This window comes from Pollicipes pollicipes, unplaced genomic scaffold, assembly GCF_011947565.3.
Source record: "Pollicipes pollicipes isolate AB1234 unplaced genomic scaffold, Ppol_2.1 Scaffold_6686;HRSCAF=7923_pilon_pilon_pilon, whole genome shotgun sequence".
In the NCBI taxonomy this organism is placed as follows: Eukaryota; Metazoa; Arthropoda; class Thecostraca; order Pollicipedomorpha; family Pollicipedidae; genus Pollicipes; species Pollicipes pollicipes.
Genome location: NW_023596921.1, coordinates 46744747 through 46766220, shown reverse-complemented (window position 1 = coordinate 46766220; position 21474 = coordinate 46744747). Strand labels below are relative to the sequence as shown.

The 21474-nt window shown below is 55.0% G+C and overlaps 1 protein-coding gene across 7 annotated transcripts in view; it reads right to left on the bottom strand.

Annotated features, from left to right (window-relative positions):
• The window catches only part of LOC119107483 (cAMP-dependent protein kinase catalytic subunit 1), a 168531-nt gene that overhangs the window by 31460 nt on the left and 115597 nt on the right, over positions 1-21474 (bottom strand). For 5 of the 7 annotated variants that reach the window (XM_037230928.1, XM_037230927.1, XM_037230933.1 and 2 more), the window contains one exon: positions 11422-11643. In XM_037230928.1, coding sequence (XP_037086823.1) covers positions 11422-11643 — 222 coding nt within the window. Of the gene's footprint in view, positions 1-233; positions 441-11421; positions 11644-21474 lie in introns of those variants that run through there. The other 2 variants (XM_037230929.1, XM_037230930.1) reach the window with 2 other exon arrangements.

The window sequence follows — 21474 nt, the reverse complement described above, 5'->3', positions numbered from 1 at the left end:
GTCATACACATACATTGCTTTTACCGCTGATACTTTTAATCTCCTCTACAACATACAAGAAATGCCTTTGTAAGGCTAGTTAAACATAAATGTAGGAAAAAACGGGACTATGGATATAGCCACCTCAGAGATATATTGAACACAGCCTTACACACAAATTGACCAACCGGGATCAAAACCTGTTATGCGTCATAGTCACATTTGGGGACCCCGACACTCGCCCCTACTCATACCATTCTCAGATGCATCTCCCTTCTTCGAAGTCGCCGTGTTACCCATACTAATTCTTCAGTGGAAGACGGTGCAAAGAGAGCCTGAACGCCTCTACCGTTGCTGAACACCATGGACTACCCACATCACAAATCCATTCCTCTCACAATCGGCCCCCCAACCGGAGCCCACCCTCACGCCCCACCACTGCCGCTCTCCAGACGCAACTGTGCCGAAATGCAAGCTGTCGTCGGACGGCGCGCGGATGAACACCAATATTCAAGCACAGCAAAACAGCATTTATTTTCTCGATCAAATATAAAAAATATCCATTTGAAAATTATTGAAAAACGTGCGATTATCACAATGATCAGAAAGCGCTGCTTAAACATGTAACTATATCAGCCTTTATCAGTGTACGATGTCCGGTGGCTGTAAAATGGTGGCGTTGCCGAGGCGAGACGGGGCGATCTCGAAACGCAACCCACATTTATCGATATCTCTGACATCTGATTAATACAAAATTACTCGCTCTATCCAGTCCTAATGTCTTCCAGTTCCTTCGTGATCGCTGACAATGTAACCCACGGCACCATGATGCTTTGGGGCGGATGTTTCTGAAACTTGTAGTTTTAGCAATTGCTGGTAGGTGGCACCAAATGTCACGCCACGGCCAGGACGTCAGCGCGTGAACAGTCAACACGCCAGTTTCGATAGGCGAGGGGGGGATAACGGAGGGCGCCTCCATGAGTGGAAATTTGTATTCCTTTGAAGGAAGGTCACGCCCCAGTGTTGATCTGTCCCGCAAATGTGGGGTTGAGCCCCCGCAATATTAAACTAGGCGCCATGCAAAATTGGACAGCCCCCACGACCTGGAGCCTGGCGCGGGATACTTATTAGTCCTTTGAAATCAAGATAACCCAAGTTTTTTTCTCGAAATTGATTTAAACCTTTAAAATCAAGTCTCATAGTTGTACGTCTCCCCAGACATGACAATAATGAATTACTTTATGGAATTGCTCAACTATATTAGTTCAAAAGGTCCTGTTACCCTTCTACATGTCTTGTGAAATGAGACGCAAACACCGCAATTTAGACAACTGTGAATTGGTCGAAATTCGAGCGAGTCCTGGCCATTAGCCCTGGTGATGCACCGGGCCCTGGCTGAGTGGTGAATGCCCGCCGGGAGGGAGCAGCGGCCGACCAATCCGGACAACCACATGCTCCGAGCCTATGGCACCGATTGATACCACACCTTCACCATTCGATGCCGCTTGGTCGACAACTCATCTTCTCCAGGATATGGTGGCCTTGGATCAGGTCAATGACCGCGAAAAAAAACGCCAAACTGTCCCCGTCTTCTGACGCGGGGGCAAAAGAACCTTTTTGTCTATCTCATTTGTTGGGCCTGTAATGGGCCATCTCTGGTCTGGAATGGGCCCATCGCGGGCTCAAAAAGTCAGTGGCGGTGTCTACGCGGGGACAATTTCCCCTATGTATGAGGTAGGGGCCAAAACTACCTTTTCCCCCGCATCACACGTGGCCCAAATGGGGTCAATGGCGGATCTGTGGAAGAGATTCGTTTATGGTGTCATCAAAACAAGCGTAGAGCGCCCATCTCAGGTCTGGAAAAGATCAATTTCAATGCAGAAAACCCCTAAACACTTAAAGCCGAGAAGAGCCTACCTCAGTTCCCACAAACTCCATCTTTACCAGGGGAGAGGCAAAAGCAAAAGAAGGGTGGGGCAGCACACAGCTTGATAAAAGACTCCAGGTGAAAACACATCGCGAAAAATCACCAGTTTTGGCCTATCTGATTTCGAGGGCCACCAGCTTTTCATTTGCACCATCATGCCAACAAATGCGTTCGCTGAGGGGCCCAATGGATTTTACACTAAAGACGCTCCTTACCTTCTAAAGACAGGGAGCCCCGTAATTAGATCAATGAGGGACCCCATTACCATTCCCGGTCAGGGGCTGGAGGGGCCGTTTAACCTGGTCGCTTAACCTGGCCGTTTTAACCTGATCGAAAGGGGCCATTTTGACCTGCCACCCGGGGTACTTGCTGGCTTATTTTCTGGAGACACGGTGGCCGGGGCCCCCTGGTCGATCAGGAGGGCCGCAGAAAGATGCGTCATGCATCGGTCCTTTCCCTGACGCGGAATGCCCTCAAGCTGGAGCAGTTGCTCCCGGATCGACGCAGGGAGTCTCAATGACGCCAGAGAACCGCTTGCCAACACCGGGGTCCAAAATTGGCACGTGCTCCCCTTAAGGTTCCGAGGGTCCTTCGCGCCCCTTAGGACCCACCATTAAGGGCCCGACTTGGTGGCCCGAAGGGCTTGAAAGGCCGGCTGGAGATGGTATTCGCGGGCCTGGCGCGCAGGGCCGGTCACTCCAATGCCAGTAAAGGGGCTCTGCGCGCTGATACACAGCCCCGGAGTCGATAAGAGCCTATATGTTGGTCAGACACCCTCAGTAAGCAAAGTCGGCTCCATGGCGGCATGGGCCTGAAGGCCTGTTTCACAAGCAGGTACTAAGCCGAAGACGGCGACTTACTTTGGTTGGACCCCACAGCGCTTAACGGGGGCACTATGCTGGCAACGGTCCCAAAATCGGTCAGAGACAGTATTCATGGAGGCCCGAAGAGCCTGGAGGACCCAACGGGTCCGATGATCAAAGGCTCGATTGGAGGGTCTCAGGGTACGAAGGCTTGCCGGAGTCTTATTCAAAGGCCCCGGCCTGCAGGGACAAGCCCTCAAATGACGCCCAGAGGACCCTTTGCACCGATCGGGAACACCCTGAGTCCCTATGGGTCTGTATGTCTGTCAGGCACCACCAGTACCGCACGGTCCGTTTCGTATCGGTATGAACCTGAGAGCCCACTTCCCAATCAGGTACAAAGCCAGGGCCAGCGGCTTCTACTGGTCGGTGCCCATGTATCTGTCAGGTGCCAGAGCGCCTAACGAAGGGTCCTGCAATCGCAAGGGGTCCCGAGGCGTCCAAGGGCAGTGTTCGATGAGGCCCGAAGAGGGGCCTGGGCGGTCCAAAGGAACAGACTATCAAAGGCCCGGTTGGAGTGCATAATGGCCCGAAGGACTGGCTGAGGGTCACATAAAAATCGAAATTGGCTGTAGGTCACATACAGAATCGCGGTCCGTAGGGTCATGACCAGAAATGTCATGATCTTAAATTTCAGTCAGAGGGCTTCTATTAGGTCCCACTTATTAGGGTTCTATATCGCTATTATTATAGGGCTTCGACACAGGGGCAAACAGTCTGCTCTATGTCCGTCTGAGCTCTTGAGACCCATTTCGCGAGTCGGCCAGGAGCGGTCCTTGATTGGGGGCCTGAAAAGGGGCCGAAGGGTGTCTTGGGACCAAAGATCAACGGCCCATTTGGAAAGCCAGACGGCTCAAAGGGCTGGGTGTTGGCCACATTAAGGACCCCCGCCCGCAGGGCCGTGATCTCAAATGTCAGAGGGCCTCTGGCCTCAGAGGGCCAGAGGGCACCGATTGGGTGTCGTGCTTGTCACTCTCGTCTGCGACGTTAAAGGCGGGTGGCAGTAGTTGCTCCGTCGCTTTCTTCAGTTCATAGCCCGAGTCCCCGTGCAGTGCAGCACGAGCGTGAGTATCTACACCTCAGCGCCCGAACTATAAACAGGCTGGCTGCGGCCGAGCGGCCGGGACTAGCACTGCTGCGGTGGTTGTGCTGGGCTGGTGTCAAACATCGGTGTCGGCATCAAGGTGATGCCGACCCGGACTGACAGGGAAACGCGTCCAGGGCGGGGCGGTCCAAGGGCGGCGGAGGGGGGGGGGGGGGCAAAGTATCGCTGGACCGTTCCCGCTACATGGGAGCCCCTGAAAGAGAGCATATCTCTGTTTCGGCAAAAGTCACCAACACCGAATAATAGGCTCCCCCGTCGGTCTGAGGTCTGGGGCAGGGACAGTCAGTCATATTCCAAGCAGGGACATGACCGGACCTGCGATTTGCATTGGTTGAAGCCCCTGCAACAATGCGGAACTCCTTTATCGTTGAGGAGCCCACAGTGCCGAACAAGGCGTTCTGTGTCACCAAGGCGCCTCGAGTCCGTCAGAGGAAGATGTGCTCAACAGGGACGCGGGCGGGACCCAAATGACAGAGGCCTCTTGAGTGTTCCAGGGCCCTCTGACAATGAAAAGAAACATGATAGCTTATGATGACTATTCACATTGAGACAATGACTGGGTCCTGTGCCATTCAGGGTCCCCAGTGCCGAATAAGGCCCTCCTATCCAACTCCATCATTGGCTCGTTAAGCCGAATTGGGGTCCCACGTGCCAATTATTGGACCACCTTCGGCGATCAGGAATGTTGCTGCGTCAGTGACGGTTCCTGCGCCGATCCGCGGTCAACTACGGTCTGCGTGGATCAGATGGCCTCCCTCGTCAGGGAGGGGACCAATGCGATGTGATGCATTCCTCCAAGGGCTTCCAGATCGGCCAAGTGATCCTGCGCCGTGTCGCCAGAATAACAACCAGAAGACACGCCGCAGTGGGACAGAATGGCCCTTTAGCCCTTGACCGGTCGCAAAAATGTTTCCTCTAGTGTTCCTCTCGGGGGGGGGGGGGGGGGACATTCCCGAAAGGAAATCAAGGGTCTCATTAGTGCTGAAATGAGTGGGTCGAAATGAGTTAAAAAAACGAACGAGGCCATCGCATGTTTGCCTGGGAATACTTCTTCTTTTTCCAGAATTGACTCGTGAAACAAGTTATTAAAATATCTGAGCCTGCGCGCCCGCAAAGATGAGAGCAGGGACAATGATAGCCTGGTTGCAGTTTCCGTATAACCGAACGGCGTTAGTCACTGCGACACCAGGCAGCGGGTGCCGTGAGCGTGTGAGCGGCCATCGTGGAATAACACTTCCGGATGTCCCAAAAAGTTAAGTCGTGCCGTTCAAAGATTAGGCTGGGCGTCTCTTTTATACAACTTTGAGGATGGCCTCTGGACAGATTAACGGCTACTGCAGCACGAAAAATAAATATTCTACCTTTACTTCTCCAGTTGTACCACCAGATTCCAGCACCACTTTGAGGTGGTGTGAAGGCCAATGCGTCCAATTCATGGATCTAAAAATCGCGCAGGTGAAATATACGCTCGGCTTCCTTCTAAATGTACGGTTTGATGTCGTAAAGCGTTCGAAGGTACTTCTGTCAAATGCGTCATCGTTTTTCCCCATCCGTTGGCCACGGCTCGGTGCAAGTCGTGGCCCACAGAGAGCGACCTAAGGAGATTGCAAGGCCTGGCGTTCAGGTTTTTGCTGCTAAAATTTGCAAGCGCGCATGCTCAACACTTTCTTATACAATTTGTGTTACTTATCAATTCTATTGGAATATTGAACACTTGTAGAAAAACATGGCATGGCCATGTTATTACAAATTGTTGACCCGTTCCAACCTACATTCACGGGGTCCTTAATATTTCTGTACAGCCCAGATTACATTCTAGCAAAACTTCTGAGTTCTATCGGTTTACAAAATGTCCACTGCACCACTGTAAGACGAAGAGTGCTGGTAATTTACTTCATGCATTCGTTTAACGCATGATTCCCCAGTTGAGTGATTATAAAGTTCAGGCAGAACTGAGTACGCAGTAGCTTTTGGCTTCCATTCCAGTCATGCAACGAAAAAAGGAAAATGTAGACAACATGCCTTCAACGAATATACCATTTTCGGTGACTTTATTTAAGGTGGGGGGGGGGGGGCATTTTACTACCAGGGGGCCCTTTGTCAACCCTGTGACCCTTTCTTGCCTAGCCTCTAGTTGCGTGCCTGTTCTGAAATAAAGGGATCTGTTAGCTTGGGGGGCCCTTCGTCAAGTATTTACCCCCCCCCCCCTATCCCAAATTTGAAAAGGCTGCCGTATGATTTGGGTTGTCTGCATCCAACCTTTGTGGTGGTAGTTTTTGGAGCCTTGGAGCCCCAGTGTTGATTTTGCCCCTCTTCCTAATGCTAGTTAAGCCCCTCTATATTTCACGCTTGATTTATACTTATATTCACCCTCAAGAATTTACGCTGGATGCGCACTTATAAAGGCCCTCAGTATTCTAAAGTGGATCAGTACTTGTATCGGTCCCCGATATCTTGCGATCAAGGCCCGATTGGAGAGCCCGAAGGCGCCAAAGGCTCCAAAGGGCTGTCCGGAGGTCCAATTAGCAGATCCTAGCCTGCAGGGTTGAGGGGCCATCTGACTCAGTCAGATGTCGGATGACTCATTTGCGCCGAACTGGTGCCCCGGGACAATGAAGACCTCCGAGTCGGCCAGACACAACCGATACCGAGCAGTCGGCTCTGTATTGGTTTGGGCTCTGGGGTCCCATTTCCCAAGCAGGGACAACGCCAGATCGCGTATTTGTTACTGGAAGCCTCCTACATTGATCGGGGTACCTGAAATAACTGGAACTCCTGTGTCGGTCAGGGCCCACATTGTCCAACAGGGGGTTCTATGTGAGAAGAGAGCCCCATGTCGGCCAGGAGCACCTTTGCAGGGAATGGGACAGGGACAGGGACTGGACCCTGAATGTAAAGCATCTCTTATGTTGACTGGGGCCATCTGACATCGAATGACGATATGAGCAATGCCAACAAAAGGGCCTGCAATGAGACAATAGAAGGGCCCAGTGTCAGTCAGTCAGTCATTCTAGCAGACGAATAAACTGACATGTACCTGAAGTGACTGCCGTGCAGTTCACAGACAGGACGCAGCTACTCGTGAGCGGAAAAATGAAAATTTGACCCACATGATATCTCGACTGGAGACGACGCTCTCAACCTCGTACACATAGTTTTTACTAGCGATATGAAAGCCAATGCGTACAAGAGTCAGCGAATTTTTAGGCGTACGTCCTATGTTGATAGGCATGTCTTCGGTTAACGTATGGTCCGATGACGTCAGCACCAATTAATCAAGATTCTTGAAAATCTGGCTAACGGTATGGATAAGTAACTGACGTCCATATCCATGCCAACCACAATGTGTTGAAAAGGAAGATAGCGCTTCTGGCGCTCAATCCCACGAGTTATGCTCTACCACCAATCCCACGAGTTATGCTCTGCCACCAATCCCACGAGTTATGCTCTACCACCAATCTCTACCAACCCGATCGTTCACATCTCTTATCCTGTCTGCTCTGAGGTACTGCACAGCTATCATGCTGCTGCGGCAGCGGCCAAGACTGAGATTTCCGGAACTGTTTTCCTGATTGTTTGTCTGGCCTTTGCTCGCTTTTCCCGTGCGAGCTTGTTGCGATTCTCGACGTTTTGAGTTTGCTGCTTCCTTAATGTGGGGAAGCGTAAAACACGCCAGAATGAGCCTTCGAACCCTGACACGGACTCGATCGTGGTCTCAGAGCCCCCCCCCCCCCCCCCCTCCCTCTCCCCTTCTCCAATGAGGGCCGATCAAGCCAGTACTGACCCTGCATAACCGCCTTTCATCAAGCCGCCGACCCTGACATGAGCCGGAAGCCATGTGGAACTCCCGCCGCCAATTCTGCTCCTGCCCATGAACGTAACCACCTCTGAAATAGCACCGGAGTTCATTCCTGTTTCGACTTCATGTTGCATGGTCAGAAGACAAGGTTAGCTGAGTCCGCCCAAACATGACTGGGGCACGGTCTCATTGGTGGTCAGGTCCATGATCCTGCACCGCTAACCCCCTCTCGCCTGTGACCCATGGCGCTGTCTCTGCTCGACGCTCGTCCAGCACTGGCTCCCTCTCGCCTGTGGCACATGGCGCTGCCTCCGCCCGACGCTCGTCCAGCTCTGACTCCCTCTCGCCTATGGTAGATGACGCTGCCTCCGCTCGACGCTCGTCCAGCTCTGACTCCCTCTCGCCTGTGGTAAATGACGCTGCCTCCGCTCGACACTCGTCCAGCTCCGACCCTTGCACGTTTTCTGACCTCACCTCTGTATTCGCTATTGATCTCCTTATCTCGCACTTGGAAGTGTTGCTGCGAGGCGAAGGCGGGCTATTCAGAAACGCTGACGCTTTTGGTCTTCCAGGCAATTTCAGGTCACTCGGGACCCATGTGAATACGAGATCCAAGCCCCTCTCCCCCCCCCCCCCCCCGGCAACTGGTTTCCTTGCCGTCACAACTCAGAACCGTGTCCAGATAAAAACACCTCAGGACCACAGAATTATGAAGAAATGCCGTAACTACGGTACTTTTCAATGATTGCAACACGACTCAACGTAAAATGTTTGCACCAGAAACCAAATTAAAACAAAATGAGGGGATACTCTCGTTAGCTTGAAACATAAAGAAACGTGTTCATCGGCTCAACAGCCTTCAAGGACGGGCGTCGGCGAAACTTCAGTTTGCTTGTCATTGCCCTTGACGCAACCAAGCTACCAAGACATTTGATTGTCGGCCGTCTTCGCTGTCCGGTCGGTGTCTTCACCCCAAACCCTCCACGCTGTTCCAATTGTCAGGAATTTGGACTCGGCAGCAAGAACCGTCACCAAAGCGCACCATAGTGTGCAGCCGTACCACACTTCAGATGTGCAGGTCTGAAGTGTGGTACGGCTCCGCACGAGTGGTTTGCCTGCGCGCCCCCCGCGAGCTGCCTCAGCTTCAACAACCCACGTCATGCGACGAGCCCACGCAGTGTCCTGTGAAGAGGAAATAAAAATGTGTGCGCCGTAAAAAAAATTGGCGCATCGATTATTAACAAACACGTCGCACTGCCCAGGCCGCAGTGGCTCCCAGTCCAAACAGAACGTGCACTCAGGCGCCCCAGGCGCATGCGACGGCCTGGCGAACTCAGGGGAGACCAAGACTGTACGGGCAATGATGAACAGCCCGAGTCACTTTCAGGGCTTCTGACGGTCCGGTCCGGTCCGAGGTCAGGAGTGCACTGTAAACCGCAGCGCACCGGTCCGAAGTCACGAATGTACTGTCGGTCCGGAGTCACGAGTGCACTGTGGACCGTAGCGCACCGGTCAAAAGACCGCAGGCTGTTGGATGCACGCGCCCTCGTGAGCCCATCCGCAGCCCCATCCCAAGGCAGCCCGGCGCTAATCGTCCAGGAACGGCGCGAGGACCCCGTCCGGCCCCGCCCAGCCGTGCAGGCGGCCTTGGCCAGGTCACAATCACTATCTCGTCGCCGACGTGGGTGCAGCCAGATCTCTGAGACTAGTGTGGGGGAGGGGGGGGGGGGCAGGGGAATAGAGGCCGGGAGTGAAATCGCAATATGGGCAGGTAGCCTGACCTGGAAATAATATTTGGAATAGAGAAGCGCAGATAATATATAGTTACACACAAAGTTATGGACAACGTTCAAATGGACAATAAAAAAAAAATTAATTCAAAATCAAATAAAAAAAAACAATCAAATCACCGACTGAGGTATCCATGTGTGTTGGTTTCGGCCTTTAAATTCAACTCCCAATGTCAATTGTGATCGAATGGTCTGGCATGGACATTTCATAATTAATACGTGAGTAAAAGCAAATCAGTATATTTCGAGCTCCAATCATCATGGCAGATCAAAAAATTTTCAACAGTGCCCTACATTTCCCGATTTCCAATTGCTTACTAAATCGCTGTATAAGGCAAGAACAGACTGCTGTCATGACAGGACAGTGTGTGTGTGCGATTAGGGCTTTACGACGCACCAAGCTGCTGAGGCTATATAGTATCGCCTGTCTCCGGCCCTGACAGGAAGGACGGACGCCGCAGGAAAGAAGTTGGCAGGGTAGCTTTGTCTACTGATGGGTTCATCCACACCCACCCACGCTGTGTGATCTTCTTCATGTCCATTGGTGACCTCGCACGCACAAAGCTGGCATGTGCATGCGCAGTGCAGCTCGCGCACTGACGGCCTCATGTGGGATGATCCAAAACAACTCGCTCAAATGTGCTCGCACAATCTGCATATCTTTGCGGGCATGCAACATAGAAACACAAGGGGCTTAGGTCTTAAAAGAACAGAGCTGGGAACTGCGCTGAATAATCTTCAGGACGGCTATTTCAATTCAAAACCCCATACAAATGTGAAACACTTCCGTTAATACGCGCCCGGGTGGACGATTAAATACGATGCACTTAGTTCGATTTAACTCCCCAAGACATTCAGAAATGGGCAGACTAAAGACTCGCCAAATTCAGAGGGCACGCAACAATCTGTGTCAACTTTTTGCGCATAGTTCAGCTTTTTTAGACGTGGCCTTTGGGTAAAATAAGGCGAAATAACGTCAAGACCAAAATCATGGCCGGAATTGCCCGCAGACTTTTTCAGCAGCCAGCTTTCAATTTCAAACCTTTTCTAAGTACAGGAGCGGTAAAGGCCACTTTAGAGCAGCAAACATATGTGACATTTAAAATGTCAGTGAAGATGACAAGGAATCCTTCGAAATTCTTTTGGTGTTTAAACTTAAAACCAGTGTCAAGAATTACCTTAGACAGGATAGTCATCAAAGCAACAAGTTGGTCATGGCTATTTTAGGTCAATGCCCTCATCTGATGGTTATACAGCCAACAGAATAAACATATTTACTTCTGTGATCCAAGAATTAGAAATGGGCTAAAAACCAGCCAATCAAACAAATTTCTCAGTAACAAATCTGTCTCGTTGTGATTGCCTGAGCTTCGTGACTGACCAAGGTTAATGAAATTGGCTGTAAACCATCTCAAAGCTGTATGACCCAGTCTACAATTCCGCCGTCACACTAACAAGTACGATTCCTAAGAATCGTCTTTGTCAACAACCATGACCTGGCTTCCATCCGTTACAAGTCAGCGACCTTGAAAAATGCATTTTATTTTGGGCACTAAAAGATCGGCTATTCAGTTCACAAAATACAAATGGATGATGTACAGCTATGTCAAGTTTGGCGTCTCTTCGCCGTACCGTTAGAACACTATTTCGGGAAAACAGCACTGCGGAAGACCACCCCTAGCGACTCACCGACTAACCCACTTGGTGGGAATACGGAAGGTCACCCCTAGCGACTCGCCGAATAAGCCGCTTGGTGGGAGTAGGGAAGGTCACCCCTAGTGACACGCCGAATAAGCCGCTTGGTGGGAGTAGGGAAGGTCACCCCTAGTGACTCGCCGAATAAGCCGCTTGGTGGGAGTAGGGAAGCCCGACTCGCCGCTTAAGCCGCTCATTCACAGCTTGAAGGCCGCCGCGAGCCACTGTGTCTATCCGTGATCCAACCATTGCGGGGTACTCACAGTCAAAATTGGTGGCCTTGCTGGAGCTGCTGAATGGCATCGTGGAGACCGAGTTGCCACTGTCGCTGACCGAGTCTGACTTGTCTTTTTTGGGCGGTTCCTCCCTCTTCGGCGCCTCCGGCTTCGCTGCCTTGGCGTCCACTCGCTGGGGGCTGGGCGGCGGGTTGGGCTCACCATTCACATCGCCGTTGATCGGTTTATACACGCCAGGCGTGTGTTTGCCTGGAACAGAGAGACAGCGAGCGTCAGCGACCGGGCAGCGTCCGGATCGCACGCGCGCGAGCCTGTGGTGACTGTACCGATTCAGCAGGCCACCGCAGCTTTCTAGTACACGGGTGGGTGCTACAGCCCTACGGCGGGGCCTACGGTCCTACGGGTCCCCAATTCTGATTCCAGATTCTAGAGTTCATCCCTGCTGGTTCCAGCGGGGTCCGCTGGTCCCCCTGCGGCGCTGTCACATTCACGTCGAATAACGGGCAGCTGCGGTGGGACTAAAATGCGGAAAGAACAGCAACTAGACGTGCCTCCAGAATCCCTAAAAGACACGCCTTCGGGATTCTGTCCATTGTAAGCGAAACAAATTTTCCATCTGTACCACCTTTTGGATCCTCCCGTCTACCGTTCATACAGTGGTTTTCTGAAGACAAGGTCTCCATTCTAGCCACCCAACGAAAGTGAAAATTCTAACCGTAGATGGCTTTTATTCGATATCACGAACACCTCATCTGCACGAAAGCCATCGGAATTAACAGCGGTGATGTCAGGTACATCGGAGGACGGATCATTCCCAGAAGAGCAGTCACAAATATGACGTGAGGTGCCCCGACGTGCTTTAACATCCCTCTATGCATTCAGTGCACGTCGCGTAAGGTCGGAAAGCTCTGGCCCTAATCCAGACATTATTTGACCGAGCAATGCCTGCGACGCACGTCAACCCGAGGAGCAAACACGCCTGTCGTGATAACAGTCGGGAAAAGCCCAAGAACGTCAACATGGTGCCAAAAGTCTCCGTGTGCCAACTGTTGCGGTAGTGCTTACTTCTGTTTAGCACTGCACAGCCACAACACATTTTGTTTCAGTTTGTTTTCATTCCGGCATGCCAGCTATTTTGGGACCAAACACCACAACAGTGCGCTAAATCTGATGACTACGCAGGGCCGATTATGCAGGCCAGGGCTTTGCCCGTGTTGTTTGTCGGCCTCTGTTCTTGCGCAACACGTATGCGTTAGGAATGAATTCCAGCTTCAGGAATTCCAGCAAAGCGCCAACTTCCGACCAAATTGCACCGCACCTGACATTCTTGGTCGTAGTTGCAGCGGTCCGAATCGGTATACATATAGCATACCATAGATTACGTTCGTGCATTGACAAAGGCTACAGCTTCACGAGTCAGCTAAGAAAAGCAGCCTTAGTATTTGTCCCTCTTACTTCTGAGCAAAATCTCCCACACAACAGCGTCGCATGCTTAAGCCCTGATGACCCAGAGCATGCGGCATTCCTGTCCTTTCCTCAGTAGTCTGTTGTGTCCCTGTCCTATTTTCCGTAACCATGGTATCCATGCACTATCTTCTGGAGTCTCTGGAGTCCACCTTCCTATCTCCAGGAGCTTATGGTGTCCCTGCCCTATCTTTCCGAGCCTGTGGAGTCCCTGCCCTACATTTCGGAGCCTGAAGTATCCCCGCCCTATCTTTCGTAGCCTGTAACGTCACTGCCCTGCCCTGACCGGGCTACAGACATACGACGAGAGCCAGACGACACGTAGAAATAGGGCGACGGCAGCGGACGACACATAGGAATACGGCGGCCACAGCGGACGACACGCAGAAGTAGGGCGACGGCAGCGGACGACACGTAGGAATACGGCGGTAGCAGCGGACGACACGTAGGAATACGGCGGCAGCGGCGGACGACACGTAGGAATACGGCGGGAGCGGCGGACTGCAAGTAGCCGCCAGGAGTCGGGCTCCTGCTGATGGCCGGTGCCTCGCTACCAGCGGTGTACGGTTAGGTGGACCACCTGTCTGCGTGAGCCGGCTCACAGGTGTGACCCGTGGCGGGGCCTGGCGAGGCCAGGCGGCCACGTCTGGCCGGCAGCTGGGCCGTGTCGCGCGGTCGGCGCGGTCTCGGCGCGGTCGGGGGCGCCGCCCGGGGTTATTGATCGCACCACCAGCCCAGCCAGGTGCGGTCGGCCCGCTCTCCCAGCGGCGGCCGACGGCCCTTCGCCTCACCTCTCCGCTGCAGCCGGCGCGGCCCCGCCCGGCCAGCCGGCCGGCCGACTCGGCCCACTCGCCCGCGGCGTCCGACGCTGACCCTCGCCCCTCCCCATCCCCCGGCCAGGTGGGCGGCGGCACCTGTTGCTCGGGCGCCAGCGGCCGGGCCGGCGGATCGATCCCTAGCGAGATCAACTCAGGAGCCGGCAGAGCAGGGCTCTCTCCCCTCCCCCGCCTCCCATCCCACTCCGTCCTGCCGATACGGGGCCAGGGGAGCACGCGGCAAACCTGCCACACCCGAGGGGACAGAGAAGGACGCGCCAGAAAGGAGTCGACAGTAAACCTCCTCCCCCTCCCCAACCCCAAATCTGCCGTTAGGGTGCGCCATGGCTCTTGGACGTCCGCACCAGTCGCCCGTTACCACCGTTTCTCGGCGCACGCGCTTAAAATGCAGGCGAGCGGCGCGGCGGCGGCTGCGGCGACGGGCCCGAAATAGGCGCTCGTTTCGCGGTGCGCCGACGGCCAGCTCGCAGAGCCGCCCTGACGCGATGGACTCGTCAGCGGTCGGTCAGGTCAGCGACGAATCGATCCCGGGTCCGCCGCCGGCGCCGCGAGACGGCCAACTCGCGTCGGCACCGACGAGTCGGCTCCGGCCCTTACGCCAGGGTGGCGCGACGAGACCGACGCGATGCGCGCGAAGGGACCGAGGGGGCTCCCGGCCGCGATGTCGAGCGGCGCAGGCGGCGATGCAGGTGGCGCTGCGGGAGGGTGACTGGGAGGAGCAACCACCATCCCGACAATCATTACTCTCGGGGTGACGCCTAGCCACGAGAGTGATGACGTGATGTGTGTGTGTGTGTGTGTGTGTGTGTGTGTGTGTGTGTGTGTGTGTGTGTGTGTGTGTGTGTGTGTGTGTGTGTGTGTGTGTGTGTGTGTGTGTGTGTGTGTGTGTGTGTGTGTGTGTGTGTGTGTGTGTGTGTGTGTGTGTGTGTGTGTGTGTGTGTGTGTGTGTGTGTGTGTGTGTGTGTGTGTGTGTGTGTGTGTGTGTGTGTGTGTGTGTGTGTGTGTGTGTGTGATTTTGTGCATGTGATGAGAGCGACGAGGTTCACTCATTCCGTCGCGACGGGGTGAGCGAAGGTCAAGAGACAGGTGACAGGGAGGCACGGACGTCCGATTTGGAGAAAAGGCATAGGTAAGCTGCGCAGCGACAGACATGGGCGGAAGACCCAACGAAACGGACGGAAGCATTCCGAACAACGGCGGACGAAACGTTAGACAGTGCGGCAAGCAGGCCACCGGGGCACATCATCAATAAAGCGGACGTAATAAAGCTGACATAACTGACAGGTTTATTCACCATCTTAGACTAAACTAGAACGGGGCCTAGATTAGAAAGCTAATGGATGTATTTATATCAAACAGGTGTCTAATGACAAGTGGGGCCAGAGCGCATCCACGGTTGCTGTAAGGGCGGGGATAGCGCTTGTTTGGGAGCAAGTCCAAACTCTCATTGCAGTGCTAATGCACTGCGAACAGATTACAAGAGCCGTAAACGTCCATGGTACGTACATGGTAGGTATATGGACGTCCACGTCCACAGGTATAGTACCAGAAGCGTCCATGCGCTGTCGATGCTGTTTGCCCTGACGCAGACAACAATTGCCTACCATACCTGTCCACTCGGCTGTCCGCTTACCTTGTCACTTAATTACTGCTGTTGACGTGAGATGCCACTGCCCATGGTAGTCAATGAGATGTAAAGTCATGGTAATTTTCCTGACCACCAAATTGCGGAATGATATTCATTGGTGTTGTGGTGAACCCTTGCTCTCGATTTGGACGGACGGGGGAGGGCCACGGTGCAGTGACCCTGGTCAGACTGTACCCCTGAGTGAGGTGCAAGAGGCCTCCGTGTCCTAGCTCTCACAGCTTCATACAATATTTGAATGGCACTGGAGATGCAACTTTTAAGAGATGAACTCCCAGCCACGGGCGTTATGACCACCGCAGTGGTGGTCACCATGGCGGACAGAGTGGTATTTTATATGATGCTTGGACTCCAGTGACTTTTGGCAAGATTGAGCCATATTTTTGCCCTAACCATGTAAAAAGCTCTGAAACTGAAAGGAGTCTCAGCTACATTTCGGGCTTGGTGACGTCCATGTTCTTTCCCAGATCCGTCACTAATAAGCAGGACATAGCTTCACGCTAACAAGCTTTCCTGACACGCGCCGGTGTTTATTTTGCGTCAGCAGTCTCCACAAGCAGCGCAGAGAGAGAGAGAGAGGAGAGAGAAGAGAGAGAGAGAGAGAGAGAGAGAGAGAGAGAGAGAGAGAAGAGAGAGAGAGAGAGAGAGAGAGAGAGAGAGAGAGAGGAGAGAGAGAGAGAGAGAGAGAGAGAGAGAGAGAGAGAGAGAGAGAGAGAGAGAGAGAGAGTGGGGAGAGGGAGGGCGCCGCTTGGCCGTTGTGCCCTGCCGGCGCGGCGGCGCGGCCGACCGAGCGGTGTCGGCTCTTCCTCGCGAGCAGCCGCGCCACTTCAGACGCTGTTTGCAGTACAGCAGCGCCGCTTGGCCCGTCTCAGGGGCCGTGCAAACATTACGGACTGCGCCTCAACAGGCATATGTGGCAGCTTCGTGCGGCACAGGAGAGCATTGGAGCGACTGCCTACACACTCAAAATGAATGGCTCGTACATCACACGCCAGTGTACGCGAAATAACTTGGCACGAGCAGCATACATGCCATTACAATGTACGGCAAGCGTTTTCATCCGTGGGATTTTTTCCCAAGGGGAAACAAACATGGGGATGATTCGCAGTGAAGCCAAGCCATGGCTGAATCATGACTGAATCATGGCTGAGTCATGGCTGAGTCAATAAAGTCAGATCCCTTGCCACGCACCATTTACACACTCAGTCGAAAACATCTCCTAGAGTGGTTGAAAACAGGAGCAATGCCTCTACCGCTATGCGTGCCCACGCACGGCGAGACACCGGGAGTTTATTTGTAGGAGCTGATTTGTGTTTACCTCTGGATCAACCAGCTGCTCATACACATAATTGCCTTCCAAATAAGAGTTAAGAATGCACATAGCGTGCGTTTATTGAGTTTTGCTGTCTGGTTAGGGGAATGAGGGAATCATAATTCGATCCATTCTCGGCGAAAATGGACATTGTAAGTGTATGTACCGGGTAGTTAAGGACACACAATTTGGCAAGCAGCGTGAGGTGCACCTTTCGCCGGGACAACATCACGTTTTTCCTTTGTTACATTGGCAACCAAAGTGGGGACGATCCTCGCAGTGGCGGCGAAGTTGGGTTTGATTTTCCTCGCGCAAAGATTCGCGATCTCCTCGGCAAACGGACAGTCCGATACCGATAACTTCAGTCCGAACAACCCAGTCGCTTCTAAGTCACGTGTTCTCTGCTTCCGTGCACACTTGACATGCCCTCACACCCACAGCAGTGTCTGTCGGTCGGTCCTGTCCTCTGTCGGCTATTCCCTGCTGCCGGTGCCCCCAGCTCGGCGAGCCGCCCGTCGGCGGCCTAGTCCTGTTTTCTCCGCCGGGACGCGCGGGAGTCTCGAGCTGGCGTTGCCGGGAGCCTCTGTGACGCCGGCGCCTCGGCCGAGCCGTCGGCAAAGGGTCTCGAGCTGGCGCTGCCGGGAGCCTCTGTGACGCCGGCGCCTCGGCCTGGCCGTCGGAAGCGGGTCTCGAGCTGGCGCTGCCGAGAGCCTCTGCGACGCCGGCGCCTCGGCCTGGCCGTCGGAAGCGGGTCTCGAGCTGGCGCTGCCGGGAGCCTCTGTGACGCCGGCGCCTCGGCCGGGCCGTCGGAAGCGGGTCTCGAGCTGGCACTGCCGGGAGGCTCTGTGACGCCGGCGCCTCGGCCGGGCCGTCGGAAGCGGGTCTCGAGCTGGCACTGCCGGGAGGCTCTGTGACGCCGGCGCCTCGGCCGGGCCGTCGGCAGCGGGTCTGTTTCTCATGTAGCTCGGGCCGGCGGCCAGAGGTCACCATTTGGCGGGGCCGCTCGGTGCATTGTCGGGCTCGGCTGCCAGCCGGGCCAGCGCCAGCGCGACAGCGCAGACGCCCTGACGGTCGGCGCCGGCCTGGAAACCAGCTAGGATAGACGGGCATTGACGACCCTGGACTGAGACCAGCTGAGACAGACGGCCACGAACGGCCCTGGATTGCAAACCAGCTTGGATACACGGCCACCAAAGGCCTCGGCCTGGAGACCAGCTGGGGTACACGGCCACTGACGACCCTGGACTGAGACCAGCTGGGACAGACGGTCACTGAGGCCCTGGACTGGAAACCAGCTTGGATACTACACGGCCGCTGACGGCCTCGGCCTGGAGGCCAGCTGGGACAGACGGGCACTGACGGCCCTGGACTGGAAATCAGATGGGGATCGCGACCCCTGATGGTCTTGCGCTGGACATCAGTTGGGATAGACGGTCCCTGACGACCTTGCACTAGACATCAGCTGGGGATTACGACCCCTGATGACCTTGTGGTGAAGACCAGCTGGGCTTACGGGTCCAGAGTTAAAAGCTGAGTTGTCGACCTGCATCAGACCTCCTGTGTACTGAAGATTGATGATTCAGCGTAAGAACTTTGAACTCATAATACCGAAAAACCAAACTGAAGGTCTTTCTTGCTAACATTAAGTACGACTCGCTGGAATCCACGGCTCATAACGGCTACAAAGCGACGGAGAAGCACATCCTCGTGCAAGCCAGCGGCGAACCACATAATGACAGCAGAGCACAACGGCTCCACTTAACCACATTGCATTTCATCATGATCACTGCAAGCTGACCAAAGTTATGACAATAACCGCTAAGTATATCTGGTCAATTTCAGTTGCTGTGATCAGAAATATTGCCGGCAAAGCAGGCATTTCTCTGGAAGACAACGCGTGAGTGGACCAAGCGCAGGATTAGCGACGAACGCAATGCTGCAGGTTGTGGATTCCACGGCAAATCCTGCACGACACGGAGCAATACCCGTTTTGCAAACGGCGTTGTGCCAATCGACCCCGACACGGGCCCAACGCACCCATCCATAAGGTGGTACCTCCTGCGACCAACCGACGCATACTCATCGCCGACTGACGAAGTGCTTCGATTACAGTCTAGCCGGGTCTCCGTTACAGACTAAACCAGATCTGTCAAAGGTCTCACCGAGAGCGGAACAACGCAGAAAGAGCTACGGAGCCATCACGCACACCTCGGGCATGCATCTCACACCAATTTACCGGGGCGCACAGAACGAAGGCGGACATGCTGTGTGAAACCATTGCCATCCACCCATCCCGCTCGGTCCGCTGTGATCAAGTCCCTGACCGGCGTGGTCTCCGGGACTCAGCGTTCGTAATCTCCTTGCGCCCGGCACAGCCCGGCTTTGTGTCAGCAGCGGCCGGGGCGAGTGGCGGCCGGGGTACCGCGGTTAGCTGAACCAGCTGTTCGCGGTCGGTCGGCACCGCGGGCAGCTGTGGTTCCGGCCTTCCATGTCGCCGACCGCTCTGCTCGGAGCGCCAACTTGTCCTGCTCACCTGCAGCGCTGGGCGAAGAGAGTGGCTCTCACCAGCCGCCACAACTATGCAGCAGGCCTGATTACGGCCCAGTAACCCCTTCCCTTATCCCCAGCATAAATCCTCCTCCGTCAGTGACCCAGCACAGCTCGACGGCACCACAACCGCTTGTCGCCCTTGCGACCCGTGCGCTAATAGGGAGCGTCGCGTTCCCAACTGCGGATGCCAAGGGTTCATAACGACCACGAGAAGGCGCGAGCACGACAGGTGGAAGAGCAAAGCAGCCGCGTCGCTCGCCCTGAGCCCGTGGAATCCTCTCTCGAGGCCGGCCTTGCCACGCGTCGACACCGACCAGCCAGCCGTCCAGCAGGTGGCGTCTTCTCGGGTGAGACCCCACTCCCTCAAGAGAGGCCTGTTCCCGGTCGGTCTCCGCCCGTCTCTCGCAGAGGAGACCCCACTCCTGGCCCGTCTCCATCCGTCTTCCGCAAGAGAGGTCCCGCTCCCGGCCGGTATCTGTACATATCTCGCAGAGGAGACCTTGCTCCCGGCCGGCCTCCGCCCGTCTCTCGCGAGAGAGGACAGTCCCAGCCGGCTTCCGCCCGTCCCTTGCAAGACAGACCCAGCTCACGGCCGGTCTCCCTCTGTCTCTCGCAGAAGAAAACCCGCTTCGGCCGGTCTCCGTCCGTCTCTTGCGAGAGACGACCACTCCCAACTGGCCTCCGACCGCCTCCCACAGGGTCCCACGACTCAGTCGGCCAAGCCGTTCCATCGTCACTCAGCGTGTCGACTCGAAACGCTCCCGCCTCGTTGGCACTTCCGGCGACAGCTCCAGACACGCGGCGCGGCTCGATGTGAGCGACTGACGGGCTGCCGGTCCAGCGCACCGGCCGCTACAGCTACACCGTCGACCGTCACCGAAACAGCCCCCCCCCCCGCCCCCCGCCCCCCGACTCTCATTGCCAGTTAGCGTCAGGTGCCGCGCACTGACACGAGAGTGGCGCCTTGCTGCAACGCGTGCGAAACAGTAGCCGGTCTCTAACCCTAACCAGCAGCGGCGCTTCGTGGCGGGGGTGTTGAATGCTGGTGACCCAGAGATGCCACGAGAAGCGAAGTGTTGCCGGCCAGGTCCGCTGCACGGGCCCGGCCGGCCAGTGGACCGGCGACGGGGCCACGAGGCCGGCTCGATGGGCCGGCGACGGCGTCACGAGGCCGGCTCGGTGGACCGGCGACGGGGCCACGAGGCCGGGCTCCGCCCGAGCCTGCCGCTGGAGACGAAATCTGTCCGCGTGGTCAGAAGTCCGCCTTATCCGCAGCGGTGGCCGGAGCAGGCTGCAGAGGAACAGTCATGGCGCAGGCTCTCGCTGGCAACTGAGGGGCGCATTAAAACGTGCTGGGCAGCGAACACACGTACACTCACTGGTGTCGGTCCGTCGCCACACGTGCGCCCACTCAGGCCTTCATTGTGCCCCCTGGGTGGCGGCTGTGGGGCGGGGTGGGGGCGGTCAGGGTTGAACCGCGAAAGGACCCGCGGCGCGATGGTGAGGCACTGACGTGACGACCTCTCTTGCCTACCCTCGCCGATTGTCACGGGCGATAAGCTCACGGCCACTACCCCGAGACGATACAAAACAAAGCCCTCAGTCAGTGTCTCTGGCTACATCGAATATCCATCCATCTAGCGGGCCGGACGGGAAATGCTTTCGGGACAGCTTGTGGATGGTTGGGCCTGTCAGTGCGGCAGACGTGGCGTGGATAGAGCGCCGACGGCTGACAGCGTCGATCTTGAATACAGGTAGCGATGGACTGTGTTTTGAGCTGAACTGAATATACTCCACGTTTTCTGGTGTGCTCGGTGCGAGATGCTCAAACTTTGTGTGCACTGAAACCAGCAGTCCACGCAGGTTCACTGAGGACGTGAAACTGGTATGCACTGCTCGCAAATATGACAGCGTGCGATGGGATGTCAAAATGATATTAGGCGATGTCTCCTTACCGGGTGCATTTCACTTCTTGTGCTTCACGGGCCCAGAGTTCATCATGTCGTTGTTTGGTCGGTTTAACTCAGTAGACTGATTTTAGAAGCTTTTACGCAGTCTTTCTCGCCGTGTGCTGCGCTGCATGCTGATTCGATGATAAAGTATCCTTGACATGGCCATGCACGGATAACGGCGCACATTCGGCCGCTCTTTGAACTGCGTGCAACATCAAGTCCGTCATTTTCATGGCTTCCCAGTGACAGACATACGAAATTATGTGAGCATCGCGCCCGACCTCCGGCGATAACGCAAGCGGGCGGCTTGTTATTTTGCAT